The sequence below is a fragment of the Phasianus colchicus genome, chromosome 5, assembly GCF_987193195.1.
Source record: "Phasianus colchicus chromosome 5, bPhaCol1.hap1.1, whole genome shotgun sequence".
Classification (NCBI taxonomy): Eukaryota; Metazoa; Chordata; class Aves; order Galliformes; family Phasianidae; genus Phasianus; species Phasianus colchicus.
Genome location: NC_143440.1, coordinates 44,295,112 through 44,312,477, shown reverse-complemented (window position 1 = coordinate 44,312,477; position 17,366 = coordinate 44,295,112). Strand labels below are relative to the sequence as shown.

The window sequence follows — 17,366 nt, the reverse complement described above, 5'->3', positions numbered from 1 at the left end:
TGAAAAGACTAACTAGGTCCCCCAGATAATTAAAAAAAAAAAAAAAAAAAAAAAAAGGAAGGAAAGAAGAGTAATTCTCTTCCTGCATCCCATTTTTTGGCAGTTTCTCTGAGTTTGCTAGACTGCAAGGTTGGGAATTCAAAGGCTTTGAAACATTTCTTTGGGGGAAAAAGAGGAAAAACAGAATTCTCAAGGAATGCACATTCCTAAGCTGTTTCACTCTGGAGTCATGGCTGTTTTCTTTGCTTTTTTGATGGTTACACATTGTGTGTTTACTCAATGAAGTTTATGCCCTAGAGAGATTAATCTCATCTTTTGCAAATTTGCCTCAGTTTTGACTGTGACCTTTCAGTCTGCAAGTTAGCTAGGTAAAAAAAGACTCATTATAATAATTATAATAACTCATTATAAGGGAATGAGCACATTTTCAATGTAAATAGTTGTATAAGTACTCAAAAGATATATAGATTCAGAATGTACCTGAATTGTTTCCAGTACAGTGTTGGAATCATTGCTTGATGCAATGAAAGCTATCAGGCTTCTTAATTCCTACTGTACAAATCCTTCTTTTGAACATTTTTTTCACAAACAAAAGAATTTTTGGTTGTAGGAAATTTCATTAAAATAAATATGGCAATGGGGAACTTCCGGAATGATAAAATTGTAGAATGGCCTGAGTTGAAAAGGACCACAATGATCATCTAGTTTGAACCCTTCCTGCTATGTGCAGGGTCACCAACCACCACACCAGGCTGCCCAGAGCCATGTCCAGCCTGGCCTTGAATGCCTCCAGGGATGGGGCATCCACAACCTCCTTGGGCAACTTGTTCCAGTGCGTCACCACCCTCTGTGTGAAAAACTTCCTCCTAATATCTAACCTTAACCTTCCCTGTCTTAGTTTAAAACCATTCATCCTTGTCCTATTACTATTCACCCTCATGAACAGTCATTCCCCCTTCTGTTTGTACGCACAATGCATAAAATACATATTTTGCGTATACAGTAATACATAGAACTTAAACTGTTATATCATAAAAATCTGAACAATGACTGAGATGTTTTCTCCTTAGTTGTTTGCTTCTGCTGGGCAAATTGTACAGACAGTGAAGTAATTGTTAGAGTACTAAATGTATATTGTCTATAAACTTCTAGAAAATTTTCTTTACCCATCAGCGATAATACTGATGTGCAAACTGTATATGGTTCTTGTTTAAACTGAATCCAAATTTTCTGGATAAAAGTTAGTTTGATTTTTTTTTTTTAAGTGCTTGTGATCCATCTATGTCCTGAGAGTGTTATGAGGAGAGAGTGTTTGTTTTTTCTTGCTATTTAAACTGATCTCATTAGGCTATTGCAAATCTAGGTGTAGGTGTTAGTTCCTTCAGTTAGAACTGTTTAAAGTTTTATATGGATTTTACTTAATTTAAACTTAGCAACCTATTGTAAACTGAAGAAAGCCCTTGTTAAATAGAGGTAATGCTTTCCAGTAGGAATTTGCATCATCTATTCTGGTAAATATAACTTAGGTATCTACAACACCAAAAAAGCTGTGTTTTTTCTCTTCCCAATTGAAAACATAGCAAAATATGACTGAGATTTTGAAAGTCTGAAACATCAGTTAGCTACATCTTAATAGAGAATATCTTTGTTGTTCAAGGTCTTGAACATAAAGATTGTTCTTAAACTTTACTTTCAGATAACCTCTTTGTGAGCAGTCAGAATGGATACTACTATCACTCTCAGACTAGCTTGGATAGAGCCCCTCATGACTACAGTGGTCGAATCCGCAATGGTAGTGTCTATAGTGCACATAGCACAAACTCCTTGAACAACCCACAACATTACCTACAGCCGTCCCCCATGTCCTCTAACCCAAGCATTACTGGGAGCGATGTCCTCAGAACTGATTATGTCCCATCACATAGACATAGTGCCCTAATTCCACCATCTTATCGGCCCACACCAGACTACGAAACTGTGATGAGACAACTCAATAGAGGAATGGTACACACAGATAGGCAGAGTCATTCAATGAGAAATCTTAACATCAGCAATACATATGCTTACAGCAGGCCTGATGCCTTAGTTTACAGCCAACCTGAAATACGAGAACATGCCCACTTCACTTCCCCACAATCTAACCATTATCCATTTAACCTGAACTACAGTTTTCATAGCCCATCCCCCTATCCCTATCCTGCTGAGAAACGCCCAGTTGTTGGGGCAGTCAGTGTGCCCGAGTTGACAAATGTGCAGCTCCAGGCTCAGGATTATCCAGCACCAAATATAATGAAGACCCAAGTCTATCGACCACCTCCCCCATATCCGTATCCAAGACCTGCAAATAGTACTCCAGACCTTTCTCGACATATCTACATTAGCAGCAGCAACCCAGATCTCATCACGAGGCGAGTTCATCATTCTGTCCAGACATTTCAGGAAGACAGCCTGCCTGTGGCACATTCTCTACAGGAAGTCAGTGAACCTCTAACATCGGCACGCCATGCTCAGCTGCAGAAAAGGAACAGTATTGAAATAGCAGGCTTGACTCCCAGCTTTGAAGGAATAAGAATAAAAGAGAGAACCATGTCAGCATCTGCAGCAGATGTGGCTCTTCCAAGAGTTATTTCGGAAGGGTCACAGCCCAACATTCTGATAGAGAGAACAAAGCAAAAAGAAAACGAGCATGATGAAGGGGTGAACTGTGATCACAAGAAAACCCTTTCAGATGCCACTATGCTGATTCACAGTAGTGAAGAAGAAGAAGAATTTGAAGAAAACAAAGCTAGTACTAGCCTCTCTCCTCTTCCTGAAGATCAAACCCAGCTTTCATCCATTATGGGTGGCTATTCTCATGATTCTGTACTCAACTACCCCTATAACTCAGTTGCTTCATCTACTGGCCCTTTGCATATTCTTGAGCCTAAATTACATATTTCAGAAACGGAAAAGAGAATGAAAGACATAAGTCCAGTTCATTTACTAGTAGAAAACCAAGTACAGAGAAGAGGGGAAGGACTGCTTACTCCATCTATGTCAGAATCTGACCTTACAACATCAGGGAGATACAGAGTAAGGAAGGATTCAGTAAAGAAGAGACCTGTGTCCGATCTTTTGTCTGGGAAGAAGAATATTGTGGAAGGCCTTCCCCCACTAGGTGTAAGTGGATATTATTTCTTGTTTTATGTTGTTTTAGGATGTTCTGTGGCCAGAGTTATGTGGGGTTTCTAAGTGTTTTTGTTTGTTTGTTTTTAAATCAACCTATGTTTTTAAAACATATGAATTGAAAGATACTTTAAGCTTTATCTTTATTCTTCTATTTTTCTCTCATTAACTTTGTTTACTTATATTCTCTGCTGTGTCTGAGTTTTGTTTGTGTAGTCCTCCCACACAAATCCAACTCTGCAGCCTTCATCCATCTGACATAGCTAACCTAGTTAGCAACTAGTTTTTAGTTCTAGATCCTGAATTCTAGCCTCCCTATCCTTATCTGGAACAGAACCAACTGTGTCTGTTCCACTGCCAGCTTTCTAATATTAGAACGTCCCTCACTGAAAAATCAGATGTAGCTGAACGTTAATAATAAATACTTTGCTCGTGTTCTCTTCTTTTCTTTCCTCCATACCTTCCTCTTTTCATATTCTTCCCCTTTTGCCTTGCCTTCAAGCTGTTTTTATCTCACTGAAGTTATTTCTTTCTTCCTGTGCCCCTTTCTCCTATTCCAATCTTACAAAGCCATAAAAAGATATCAATTGAACAACTGTGATTTTCCCATTTCCTACAACCCCCTCTTCATAGAAACATCGAAGTCTGCTCGGGACTGTATGATTTCACTTGCACTCTTTATCACTCACTGTGTTTGGTTTTATTAGTTCCTGGCATATTTCACATGCTAATGGAGGAGTACGTTTTTATAATTTTTTTGCTTTTTTTTCCTATTGGTTCTTGCTAACTTTGCCTTCCTGAGTTTGTGTCAGATAGTTTTTTGCACAAACTGGTCTGCAGTGGAAATGCTGTACAACTTCTGCTGCTGTGCAGTAACTGTTACAGCTGATACTACAAAAGCTAATCTGAAGTAAACTATGTATTTAAATTACAGCTATGTGCTCAACTTTTAATGTGGGACTTCTTATATGTAGAACTGAACGCAATTAACTTATATCAATTTCAATTTATTTAAAAATTGTTTTCCTAAATTTCCTGCCTTATGTGTTAGGTGGATATAGAAAAGAGGTGATACCATTCTATTTATATTCACATTTAGATATACTCACTTTGTATTTTTTCTTCGAAAGATATGTTTGCAGATGTTGATGGGTCTATCAAAAACATACCTTGCCTTTTCTTTGTGATAGCCAAGTAAATATTTAAATCAACTTTTGAAATGAAGTTGATATTAAAACTTATTTGCTGAGCTGACTTCCAGTGAAATACTTTCTAGGTTAGTAATATTTTAAGAGTTCTATTGTAGAATAGAGAATTGTGGTTTTGTAATCATTATTAAGATGAACTGCCTTGAAACAAAAGCTGCCCCTGCAACTCCTTTTGCAGTTTGCTTTTTGACTTTCCAGTGAACTTCTACTGCTGTTTATGTTCACTTTTAAAAACAGTCTCAGCCTCTTGACTTTGTCATCTTATTCTTTACTGCCATTTAGCTTTTGGAAATATTGAAACCATTCAAGCAGATTACTTGCTTTTTGTGTATTTTTTTTTTTTTAAAGAGCTAAACTGAGCAACCGAAGGAATGATAGTTTTCTCACTTATGTTTTTTAAAAGAATAATTTGAATTTATCCTTACATTATAGTCTACTGTTGATATATCTCCCAAATAAGATTCATAGTCTAGTTCAGGACTCAGATCTGCCTATTCTTCTGTGTTCATATTTTGTATGTGTATTTTATTGCAGAACTAGTCAAACATTTTATTATATCTAAATAACTTATAATATCATTGTTATGACCATCTGTAGGGAAGAAAAGTGTCTGAAAATTGTCTGGCAAAAGTTTATTTTTAGTTATGTATTTACTGGTTGGATAGTGGTTGGATAGTGATTCCAGTTCTGTCCAAGGTTATTTATCCAGTGTAGCTGCCTCACAACCTCAGTTGTGAGATTTGTAGGAAACAGTATTTGTCATTCTTGTGCAGTTTCATTAACCTGTCTGGAATGAAGACAGACTTGTGTTGTGTCCTTGGAGGAATGTTGTCCCACCACTCTAATCTCACTGCAGTGCTTATCATGAAAAAAAAGTCAGAGCTGTTTGCAGAAGGGGTCAAAAAAGTATCCTTTGCTAAACTGAACTCATCTGGGTTCTGCTTTATAACTTCATCTGCTTTTTAAAAATGTTTGTAAATTTTAGCTTTTCTTTTCAGGGCATGAAAAAGAATAAAACTGATGCAAAAAAAATAGGGCCTCTAAAGCTTGCTGCCCTAAATGGACTAACTTTGGCTAGAATGCCTCTGCCAGATGAGGGGAAAGAGGAATCAACAAGAGCAACAAATGATGAGCGGGTATGGTGAATTTTTTAATCTTTGATTTCTCATTTACACGAGTGGTTTTTCAAAATCAATTGCATATGAATGGTGCTTTGTGTCAACTTCAAAGTGCTTCTGATTCAGAGCAACTCAAACACTAAGAACACAAACAAAATGAAGAGTGAGACTTCTGATTGTGAAGTCATTGCTGGAAGTATTGGGTGTAAATCAAGTTTTTCTTTAAGATGTAAGATAATGGTGATTCTTCTCATGTCTTACCCTTTGAACACAGAGGAAATCAACTAGTATCTTCTGATACATTTTTATGCCAAATCTTTCTGTCTTCTCTCTAATTTTTTGGTCACTTTCCAGAGTGAAAACAGATTAAACTTAAAATTCAGAGTGTTAGCCTGAACTTGATTGTAATGATTAGTAATTTGTGTAATTTTTACAATAAATTGTGTAGTCAAATTACATCCCTAAGATACAGCTTGTGGAGATTGTATTTATGTTTTCCTCACATGGATCCCTAAAAGCATAGATGCTGAAATTTTATTTGCTAAAATTTTAAAACCACAAAACAATTTTGAATCGCTGAGTGGAGAACAACAGGTTTTAGAACTGAGGGTCATTCTTTGAGAAAATCTACTTGTACGAGGGTAACCAGCATACAAATGTACTTCAGCCTGCCTTGTGTATCGTTACATAAGTGCAGGAAAATATGATATATAGTCAATCAACAGTCTGTGAAATGCTATTTGCAACAGTGCTGTTATCACACATTTGACCAGGGAGCAACTACATACACCAGGGTCTGTGGTGATTATTGTATATACTCTGACTAGTGGTCTCTTTGGAATCTAATGATGGTTGGACCTCCTCAGCTGCAGAACACCATCTGCCTCCATTTGTTGACAATCACTGAGCAGGATTAGAACCTGAAGGGGCAGTGACATTCTGACTAGTAGCAGTTTTAAGGAACAGGCCAAGAAAATTAGTTGCAAGTTACACAGTAGAAATTTGGTCTTGTAGTTTGAGGGCTTGGATTGAGATTTATAGGAGAAAGATTTGACTATTAAATTCAGCTGTGCTGAAATGGCTTTTTGAACTATATACAATCATTAAAGATAGTAGGGGAGGTCAGAAGTTGACATCACATTATTAAAGCCCACTTCTACATTTGGTACCTATATTGGTTATTTCCTCTTACTTATAGCTATCGTCTCTTCCTGGGTCAATGTTAATTTAATTCAGCCATATTACCATCCAGCTAGTTTTGCCCAAAGTGAGAGAAAAGAAGAAACTGTAAAGTCAAGTTATGAGGAAGATGTAAATCTCTACATGTTCTCTTCAGGTAGTCGTGTAGAAGAAGAATACATATCATGAAATAGGAATGACTGAAGAAGCAGTACAAATCAGATATGTGACATGAAAGAAAGTCCAGATTGCAGATATTTTTAGAAGATAAAGAAAGACTTTATAGTTGATTCAGTGCCTGTTTTATTGCTCAGCTAAGTGTTACTATCAGATTAAATTAGAAAATTTAGCCTAAAAATATTAAAGGAGTTTAGACAGTTAATGTACTGATGTGTAAATTGCATTTGAAGGAGGTCTTACATCATCCTCTGCAGCATTTGGCATTGAAGTTATTTGATACAAGATACTTTTCTGATCTGATACTACAGAGCAGTTGCTGAAAGAGGCTGGGGACATGTGACATAGATGAAATTTTCTGGCTGAAATCTTACATATTTTTCCTCTAATCATTGTTGGCAAAGAGATGCTGAAATTCCAGAAGTGTCTTATGATTTAGAAAGAACTTGGTTTTGAAAGAACAAATCTTTCAGTGGGCTGATTTAATAAATCAGATTGAATTATACTACTAGACAAAAAATCCTAGTTTGATACCTAAGATACAGGAGGTTGTAAGAGGGCTTTACTGCTGTCTTCAATGTTTAATGTTTTCAGTCTAAGTAAATGTGGAATACTGAGGGGGAAAGATAAACTCATTTACTGAGGCAAGCATTTTCGTTTAAATCTGTGGAGTTTTTCTTGACTTCAGTGACAATTTTTATTTTTTATTTTTTTATTTTTTTTGGGGGGGGGAGGGGTGGAGGGAAGGGATGAGGGCAACACAGTTAAATGAGATTTTAAAAATGATTTAACCAATGTGCTATGTCAAGAAAAATGAAAAATGAGTGTGCCCCACTTAAAAGTATTCAGAGAAGTAGTGTAGCATAATCACTGGTTTTAACCAAATATTTATTTTCCCAACTGAGTTGCCTTTATAGAAGCTAAAAAGCAGTTTTATTCACCAGTATTATCCACCAACCTATTGAATTACAACAGGATTTTTTAGACAGTTTTCAAAAGTCCTGCTGGTTAGAATTGCTTTTAATTTGTTCTGGTATGTTTGTAAAAATAATATTAGTTTGAAAAATGTAACAAAATACTACAGGAGGGGAAAATACATATATTTTATCCTTTGTGAATTCCATATTAAAATAGACTCATTTTAGAGTGTGGCTTCATATGGTTATCTTTTTTCTGTCTGTTAGTGTAAAGTTCTGGAACAACGCTTAGAGCAGGGGATGGTATTTACTGAATATGAGCGCATTCAGAAGAAAAGGCTTATAGATGCTGAGTGCTCAATAGCTCGGCTTCCTGAAAATGCTGAGAGAAACCGGTTCCAGGACGTCCTTCCTTATGATGATACCAGAGTAGAACTAGTCCCAACCAAAGAAAATAACACGGGTTACATCAATGCATCTCATATCAAGGTAAGAGAAATGATGTTGGAGAAATGTTTTCCTGCCTCTACGCTTGTTTTTGTGGGAAAGATGGAAACTGTTTATCCCCACTGCCTAGAAGAATAATAGAGGATTAATTATCTGAGAGGTCTTTGTATTTCACTTCTATGTTGAAGAGGTCTTCTATATTGATTGTCTCTCTCCTATGTCTTCCATCTCTCTCCTGATTGATACCAGCAGAAGATATATCCATTCTTCCAATAGTTATGAAGGCAGATAGTTTTTAAATGAATTGGGATTCCTTGCAATGATCAAAACTTTTCAACTCCAGTGACAATAATTATTTCCTCATTTTCTGTACCGTCAGGCTAGATCCACAGTGGGCAGTAGTCTGGGTCCTTGCTTAAGTTTCCTTTAATGGTTAGAGAAACAAATGAAGCTAGAAGGAATTCTGCTCTTCCATAATATTCTGATGCCCTAAACTAAAGAAGCAGATGTAAATCAGAGCGCCTATTTCTGAACTGTTGCTATCTTTTTGAGTTTGTGGATCTTAAAGTAACTGACTAAGAAAATGAGGAAAAGATTTTAAATAATTAGTAGTCTAATCTATTTCTTTTTACAGATCTCTGTTGGTGGCATAGAGTGGGATTACATTGCTACACAGGGCCCTTTGCAGAATACCTGTCAGGATTTTTGGCAGATGATCTGGGAACAAGGGATTGCCATCATAGCTATGGTGACAGCAGAGGAAGTGAGTATAAACCAGGTCAGATCTATCCCTGAACCTTATGCAGTTTTGTTCTGATTTGTTAGAAGAAGGGGCTCTTTGCTTCAACAAGCAGACCAGTCAGAGATAATTTTCTGATGACCCCTTTGTATTGCTTTCCTTGGCAATTTAAAAAAATCTAAATTTGCAAGCTCCTTCCTGTGGAAGACTGGTTTATTTAGTGAAAAAAAAACCAAAACATTGTAGTAGCACTTAATAGAAGAGAAATACAATTGTTACAAGAATATTAGTTGCTATAAGTGTCTTCGCTTCTCTGTTAAGCAAATGTTTTACTCTTAAGGAAAGTGGGAGAGAAAAAAGCTTCAGATACTGGCCACGTCTTGGCTCAAGACACAACACTGTAACATATGGAAGATTTAAGATAACCACACGATTCCGTACTGACTCGGGCTGCTATGCAACTACGGGACTGAAGATTAAACATCTTCTCACAGGACAGGAGAGAACAGTTTGGCATTTGCAGTATACTGACTGGCCAGAACATGGCTGTCCAGAGGATTTAAAGGGATTTCTCTGTAAGTTGTATTTAATGGCTTTCTTTCATTTTTCCTTTTTTTTTCTTTTTTTTTTTTTAAATCACCTAAGATGTCTGCTAAGCATGAATTAACTTGTGATAGTTACACCAAGCATGCTACTTTCAAAGATGTATTTGTACCAGTAAGAGATGCTGAATTATATTTCTGGAAGGAATATTTCTGCCATTTTGTTAAAGTGACCATTTAAGTCAAAATCCAAATATATAATTTAGTAAGAAGTCATATAGGTTAAAGCATAACTATAGCAAGTATGACACATTTGAATATGTGCCAATAAGGTTTTAGTGGGGAACAGAGGAAAAAGGAAAACTACAGAAGTTGGATGATTCTTGTAGATCTGTATTGCTCTAGTTGGTGTATGACCTATGATTTATGCGATATGTAATTTTTCTGTGGGATGTCATTTGCTAAATTACTGCTTCTGATGGTCGTTCAGTCTAACAACATTGCTTGTGTAACTTTATCTCCTGAATTTATTATTCTCATTTTGTTCAACTTAATAGCATACTTGGAAGAGATACAGTCAGTGCGGCGCCATACAAACAGCACTGCAGATCCTAAAAACTCTAATCCTCCTGTACTGGTGCATTGCAGTGCAGGTGTGGGACGAACAGGAGTGGTCATACTGTCAGAGATCATGATTGCTTGCTTGGAACACAATGAGGTGATCTATTTTTCTTACTAATTTCTGATAGTGTTAGGTAGTAAAAAGTAAATAACCTGTCTAATAAATATGTTATTGCCGTTCATCTGAGCTTTCTCAAGTTATGGCCTTTGGAAAAGTCTTTACAATTATGGTTGAAAGTGCTTTGGGCAATTTAATAGAAGTTAATAATCTTGTAGTTTCCCACTTACACACTGGGTATTGGAATGCTTAGTTGGATTCTTGACTGTGTAGGATGTTGAGTCACTCAGTGGAACAAGGTACACCCTGGGCTACTAGGCATGTTTCATGATTTTGCCCTGACTTTAACATTTTTACTTCATGCCTTAGTTTTAATAGTTAATATTAAAGAACATCTTTTGTAGCTGGTCTCTGTGCTTTTTAACATTTTTGTTCCTAAGTGTAGTAGCACTTGCAGTCTCAGCAGGACTAAATGGTTAGTTTAATTAGCAAAACCTAGCCTTGTCATCCTTTAGCCAGAAGTGTACAGTTCTAAAGTATTTAATAATAACATTATGTTCAATCTAAGACTCAACAAACTGATTGTTTCATCTGTTTCCTTGTCCTAATACTGTGACAAACTTTTGCAGACATCAGATCCACATATCCCAGAGATAGACAAATCTTTTCACAGGTGAGGAAGTTGAGGTAGGCATATGGTCAGTGGTACAGTGAAGTCTGTAGTGCAGGTATGGGCAGTGAATTGTCAGAGGTGAAATTAGAGCAGTTCATTCTGTCCCCAGATCACTGATGCTGTGCTGAATCTCCTGCTGAGAAAGTACCCGTGAGTCTCCTTTCTCACTTGTAATGGCTTTTATTTTTTTCCTCCAGATGCTGGACATCCCACGAGTGCTGGACATGTTGAGGCATCAGAGAATGATGATGGTGCAGACTCTTTCTCAGTACACTTTTGTCTATGGAGTTCTCATTCAGTTTCTCAAAAGTTCTAGACTTATATAATCCCTGCCAATTCCTAAGGGACACTGCAAGAGTTTACAGAAAGAAAGCTACAGTTGTCCAGGCAGACCTGCTTTCACATTTTTTTTTCTTCATATGATGAATCACGCAGTTAACTTTTAGGGCTGGTATGTGGCTGTTAGATACAAGTCAGTGTAACAGTACTAGCAAAGCAGGATCTTCCCTGGACTAAATTCTTCCCATGTTCAGCTGCAGCCATATTAGGGAATGATTTTACTTGTACTCCTCTTAGTACTTGTACATGTTTTTTTAGAGTGGTGGGGAAAATAAATTTCTAACAGAATGGAAATACATGGCACAATTTACCAACTTTTTTTAACATTATAATGAACTGTGCAAAAGCTAAAATTTGTGAATGCACATGGGGAGAGAAAACTGCTTCTTGGGGATGTCGAGGTCTTACACACAGTTTCTTTCTGCTTTCAATTTTATATTTAGAACAATACATCAATATTTTTTAAAATGAAGTTTTGGTTTCCTCTGGTTTACTTAGCAGAACTAGCAGCTCTCAGATACTATAAGTTGTTGCTTTAAGGGCAGTTATTTTTCTATTCAGCTTTTTTTTTTTTTTTAACTTTCAAAAAAAAAAAACCACCCAACTTTTAAAACACTGTAATGTTTTCAGAGAAGGTTATCTGTGCTTGAACTAACTTCTTAAAAATTGCGCTTACAGTTCTAGTGTAAAGGTAGTAGTAGAGTGCTGTGTAATAGAATGACAAGTGAAAGATCATGTTAACTGTTGATAATTTCCATTTGAGTGGAGGCATGTTTGCCTATTGACTTGTAGACTACAAGCAGGGAAAAAATAATATAATTATCTACAGAGTTCTTGGTAATAAACAAATGAGAGAAAGTACATATTCAGTATTATTCAAAAATTTAGAGGACAGTTTGATTTTACTGGCTGAAATCAAAGTGGATGCAAATATTTTAAGCACTTTTTTGCTCTGTTATTTATGTAGTTAAACATAGAAACTATAATCATATATTGTTTCATATGGTAATATGCTGTTACTAACCTATTATTTGAGGAAGAGCCTTTAAAGTTGATGAAGTGAGAGAAGCAAAATTGGAGTAAGAAGGTGCATAGTGGTGAAGAGGAAATAGTGGAGATGTGGCAGCTATGATTGCTGGTTTACGCGTGGCAAAGATGACCATTAAAACCGTTTATATTTCCAGTTAGGAAAACCTTTGAAGCATCGGAATTTTCTCTCTGATTATTTTATCAGCAGTAGAACAGATTTTGCTAATGCTGTACAGCATTGCAATGAAGGATGTTCACAGGAGCCATTTGAGAATGCCTGCAGAATGTAAGAACGCTAAGAAGTAACACTGGAGATGTAGGCATTTTAGTAACTGTGTAGGTTGCAGAGTAAATGGTTGCGGCATAGATGTGAAGATGTCCTATCTCTGGTAGGTTCTGTCTTGTCCCTGACTAGCATGGGTCTGGTCTATTGACAGTATCCTGAATACTTCTGTGTCTGTGTTTTTAAAATGAGGACAATATGGTTTTGCCTGCTTTTGGAATGTTTTGACCCTATACCAAAGTGAGCTAATTGTTTGTAGACATCTAGTGTAATTTCAAAAAAAACCTGTGGTAGACAAGTGTGCAGGTACATCTCAGTATCCATTTCCCATGATACTTGCTTAACAAAATGAAATGAGTCCGTGAGGTTTTTTTTTTCCACTTGTAAGATGATGTTGCTATTCCCTGAGCTGTGACAAGGCTTTGGAAGCTATTATGAAGCATATCTCCTCTCTCCTTCAAACAATGATTTTCCTCTTGAAACATAGATTAAAAGAATAATAAATGTTTCGTCAATTTCCTTTTTAATAAGCTGTTTCCATAAAGATAAACACAAGGTCCAAATGACATTGTGCTAATATGTCATTCCATAAAATACGTGCTACTTTAAAATACACTATAATATTCAACTAGTGCATTTGGTCTTCTGTCAGGCAGTCTGAATTGTTCTACCCTCAGTAAAAAAAAATACTGAATATTTCAAATGGAGGGAAAAAAATGCCTAGCAAATATTAACTGCCAAACATAAAACTGAATGGAATAATGCCTTATTCCAGGGGAGACCTGGAAGTTACTGAAGACTGATTATACATATAGTCTTGCAGGCAAACAAGTTTGACATACGTGTCAACAGAAATACCACTGAATGAAACAAATGTATTTGGCTATTTGTGCTATCTTCTGTTATAGAAACATTGATTTGTTTTTGTTTTTTTTTTTTAATCACAGTTTCTGAGTGAAAAATGTATGCTCCAGAATGTAGCTTTTACCATTTCCAAAGTTTGAACTATGATCTTTGCAATGTGGTGCATGTGCTTTTAATGAAATTGTAGGTGACCATAACTTTGTGCAACACTTTTCTGCCATTCAGCAGCTCTTAGGACAGAATGTCAGGTATAAGGCATTAAAAAAAAAAAAAACAAAATAAGCAATTTCATTCCAAACTTGTGAGATAGTTTCTGAGGTGGCTGAGGAAGCTTTTCCCTTCCATTTTCTTCTCCATCTTTCTGAGAGGAAGTGAGAGGTGGTAGCTCTCTAACCTGGTATTCACAGTCTGTTTTTTTAAAAGCAGTAACACTGCTACTTCCTCCACTTCAGCGTTTCAGTCTTTCCACTTGTAGTGCATTTTTGCATTAATAAGACTTGACTTTCTATGAACCTTCCTAATGAAGGCTTGTTTTTACATATAAGCATAAGGTTCCAAGCGGGCATTGAAAATAAGCAGTTTCTCTTCTGGAGATACCAAAAGAAATAAAACTCCACAATCTCCTGTCACAAAACTAATTTTAAAAATGTTTAGATTTTCAGATAGCTTTTAAAAGAACATTCAGATTTAGCACTTTGTTGTTCTGAGCCTTTAAGGGGATGCTTTGTACATGCTGTTGTGCTGAGTGCTTTGGAAGTGTGGGACTTTATAAGAAAATTCGTGGCCCAAATCCAGGCAGAGCCTGAGTGGAAATTGGATCCTTCTGTCAAAAGCTTAAAATTCCTCTATAAGCCATTCTGCCAGGTGTGCTTCTCTTAGTATGGGAGAGAAACCAGATAATTATCGTGTAAGATTTGAGCTGAACTTATTTAGTAGGAAAAAGAACGGAATGCTGATCTCTAGGAATGCCAGAGTTCTCAGGGATAAATAAAGGTGCTATATTACTATCAAGAGACAGGTGTGAGTGTCTTTTGTGGTCTAGGTGGTAAATGCTTTCTTAGGATCAAATTCCTCGAAGAGTCAGGAGAAGAACCAATAGATTCCTGTAGGGGCTTCTGTACATTTGATTTCTGTCTTGTTTGCTCTGGAGAGGGAATTTTTGGACAGGGAATCCTTGTAATCATGGGATCCCAGATCTTCTTTAAAAACATAATTTGCAGCACTGTTGATTGTGAAGATGACACTTGCTTAACAGGCTTTGCTGTCAACTGCAGATCACTCTTCACTCATTCTTTGATGGAGAAGCTCCATGCTACATGACAGTTTTGCACTGCTTCTCTGCAGCCCGCAAAACAGTGGTCCCCTTTTTCTGCTGCATGTTGGAATGCAGTCTCCATGAATAGCAAAATTAAAGGCCTTAATATTGCTCTCACTGTGATACCTTTTGCACACAGGAATGGTGAAAGCTACAACTGCATAGGAATATAATAATAAATTGAAGGTTGCAACCTTCAGAGATGTTGAGTGGTCTTTAAGGTCCCTTCCAACCCAAGTTAGTATGTGATTCTAAAATAAATGCATACTGAAATGGATACATTTTGAGAAAGTGTGCATTTTTTGTTCTTCTAGTAATCTTATGTGTCTCTTTTTTTTTTTAAAGTGGATGACACTTGGAGTACTTCTCTCCAAAATAGTTTCTTAATTTTAGTAACTAAGGCTACCAGAGGCAGCTGGTATATTTTTCTTGTTGGAATCTTTGTTAAAGTTGAGTGGCTCATAGTTCTCAACAGCCTCTGGACCAAACTTGGGAACTGCATGGTGGTTTGTCCTGTGAGCTGGTAGTGTAATGAGACCTTGGTTTTAATACCAGTACCATTACTAAAGCACTACAGTTAAAATAGTGAACTCATTACTGTGCTACAGTGGTTAGCTCAAGTTGTTAATTTAAAAGGAACAACAGATCAACTGATAATAATTCTTTGCTTTAGTTATTTATTGTTCTATTTTTTTTCCAATACAAAAAACACATGCAAAGCCAGAGCCCAATCCCTCAAGAGGTAAAAATTCTGCAGTTCTAGTGAGTGGATTAAGCAGTGGTTATTGCCAGTGGAAGCCCTTAAAATGTGAATATTCACGTCTTCTTTGAATTTAAATATAGATTGCATGAATTAATCAAAAGAATGCATCAGGAATGTGCCTACACATGGTAGAACGGTAGAACATTACAAGGAAAAGTAGCTGAGATGACTTGGAAGAAATTCTCTTGTAAAAGTACAAAATGTTGGAACTGGAGAGTGTGGATTTGAGGAATGGCTTGAAGGCATTTGGAGGAGGAATTGGAACATTTTGTATCCACAGTGGAGCTGCTAGAAGGGTTTGATTCATATGGTATGTTTTTTTTTAATTACATAGTAGGGTAAGTGAGCATGTAGTCATAGGTGTTATTTCTACTGACTTCTTAAAATGCGATTTTTGAAACTCCAAATATTATTTCAGAAGCTCTGTTATTTTTAAATATATTCTTTTCCAAACAGATTCAGTGCAATCTGTCACCTCAGCTTCTGTTTGCTTACTGAAGGTCAGATTTTAAGGCCGCAGTCTCAGGTTTTAGGTGTGCAAGCTGAAGGCAAAGGGGCATATGTGCAAATTTGTGCTGATAATTTGTAATGGATGCAGATTAGATTATTTCAAAGTTTAGATGATTTCTTAATGCAGCCAGCTGTTTACTGTAGGTATGAACTGGATCGAGCTAAGGCTATGCTGAAAACTGGGCCTTTGAATTGTGGAATTTGGCATATGCTTACAAATATGTTGCATTGTGCCATTTGAAGTACAGTGCAAATAAAACTTCAGAGAATCTCAAATGTGCTAGGCTATAGGAAAATATCTTAAGCTTCAACAGCAACAGCTGTTGCAAATATGGCTGTAAAAAAGATTTCTTACGAAGATCCTGTTGGGGACCAGCTAACTTGATGCATTTTGCTGGCATCATGTATGTTCCTTTAAGGTCTACAAGGACTGAAAAAAACATTCTTCGTTTCTATGTGCATTTCAAAAAACGGCTGCTAAATGACCCTGGATTCTATTTGTAGTTTTCCACATGATGCTGCGTTTAGTGGTAAAGAATAACCTCCAGTATATTTGTTACTTAGAAGTCCATTTTTCAGCTCTAATTGGGGAATTAAGACAGAAATCAAATGCAAAAATCTAACAGATAGAGTTTACAACAGATGCAGTGTGTGGCAAGTTAGAGAATAAGCCTGTAGATACTGTGGTTTTACTTTGTTTCTGATAGGCAGCAGTCAAAACCACCAAATTACTGCTTTTGTGAGCACAATTTCAGAAGGCGCCTTTTGAAACCTTTTTAAAGGGAATTTAAATGCTGTTTTTCCATTTGGAAATGGTTAAGTAAAATGAGGAGATGTGGAAGTATTTAATGACAAACGCAGTTAAGTTTTAGAATGATAGGAAACATAATAGGAAAATAGATCCTCCCATCTGTCACCTTGCTTATCCTGGATGATTCTGGCAGACAAGGTGTGTATGCTGTCCCTTTACAAAGATACCTTCTCAAGTTCCTTTGAAACACCCAAACTGTTTGTCTTCTTTATGACCGATCTGGGGAGACTTGGATGGAAATTTTAGACTCCAGCTTGCAAATCAGTAAGTAGTTACCCTCCTGCACATTGCTGAAATCTCTTCACCCAGTTGAAGCAAGTAGGTGTTTGAAGTCCTTTCAGCAGTTTTGTAGGGCTGAGTACTTAATGTCAGAGGAATGCAGGATCTGGCTCCGTTTTCTTCTGTTTTTGTTTGAGCCAGTATGGAAGGATTTAAATGGGACTTTATTTACAGTAGCAACATGAATTTTTGAGTATTATTTTCTAGTACTAAGCTAGTGGTTAACATATCTATTTTTGCTGTCTTGCCATCAATACTGTAAAAATCTATTACCAAAACAGCTTTAATTCTTGTAAAACTGAAATTGGTTTGTAAAACAATGTACAAAT

General features: G+C 36.5%; 1 protein-coding gene across 6 annotated transcripts in view; it reads left to right on the top strand.

The window, feature by feature from the left end:
* PTPN21 (protein tyrosine phosphatase non-receptor type 21) overlaps positions 1 to 17,366 on the top strand; it is a 48,505-nt gene that overhangs the window by 27,186 nt on the left and 3,953 nt on the right. For 4 of the 6 annotated variants that reach the window (XM_090141486.1, XM_090141482.1, XM_090141485.1 and 1 more), the window contains 7 exons: positions 1,697 to 3,159; positions 5,372 to 5,509; positions 8,032 to 8,253; positions 8,846 to 8,974; positions 9,291 to 9,525; positions 10,050 to 10,210; positions 11,042 to 11,095. In XM_090141486.1, the coding sequence (XP_089997612.1) occupies positions 1,697 to 3,159; positions 5,372 to 5,509; positions 8,032 to 8,253; positions 8,846 to 8,974; positions 9,291 to 9,525; positions 10,050 to 10,210; positions 11,042 to 11,095 (2,402 nt within the window). Of the gene's footprint in view, positions 1 to 1,696; positions 3,160 to 5,371; positions 5,510 to 8,031; positions 8,254 to 8,845; positions 8,975 to 9,290; positions 9,526 to 10,049; positions 10,211 to 11,041; positions 16,940 to 17,366 lie in introns of those variants that run through there. The other 2 variants (XM_031593120.2, XM_031593118.2) reach the window with 1 other exon arrangement.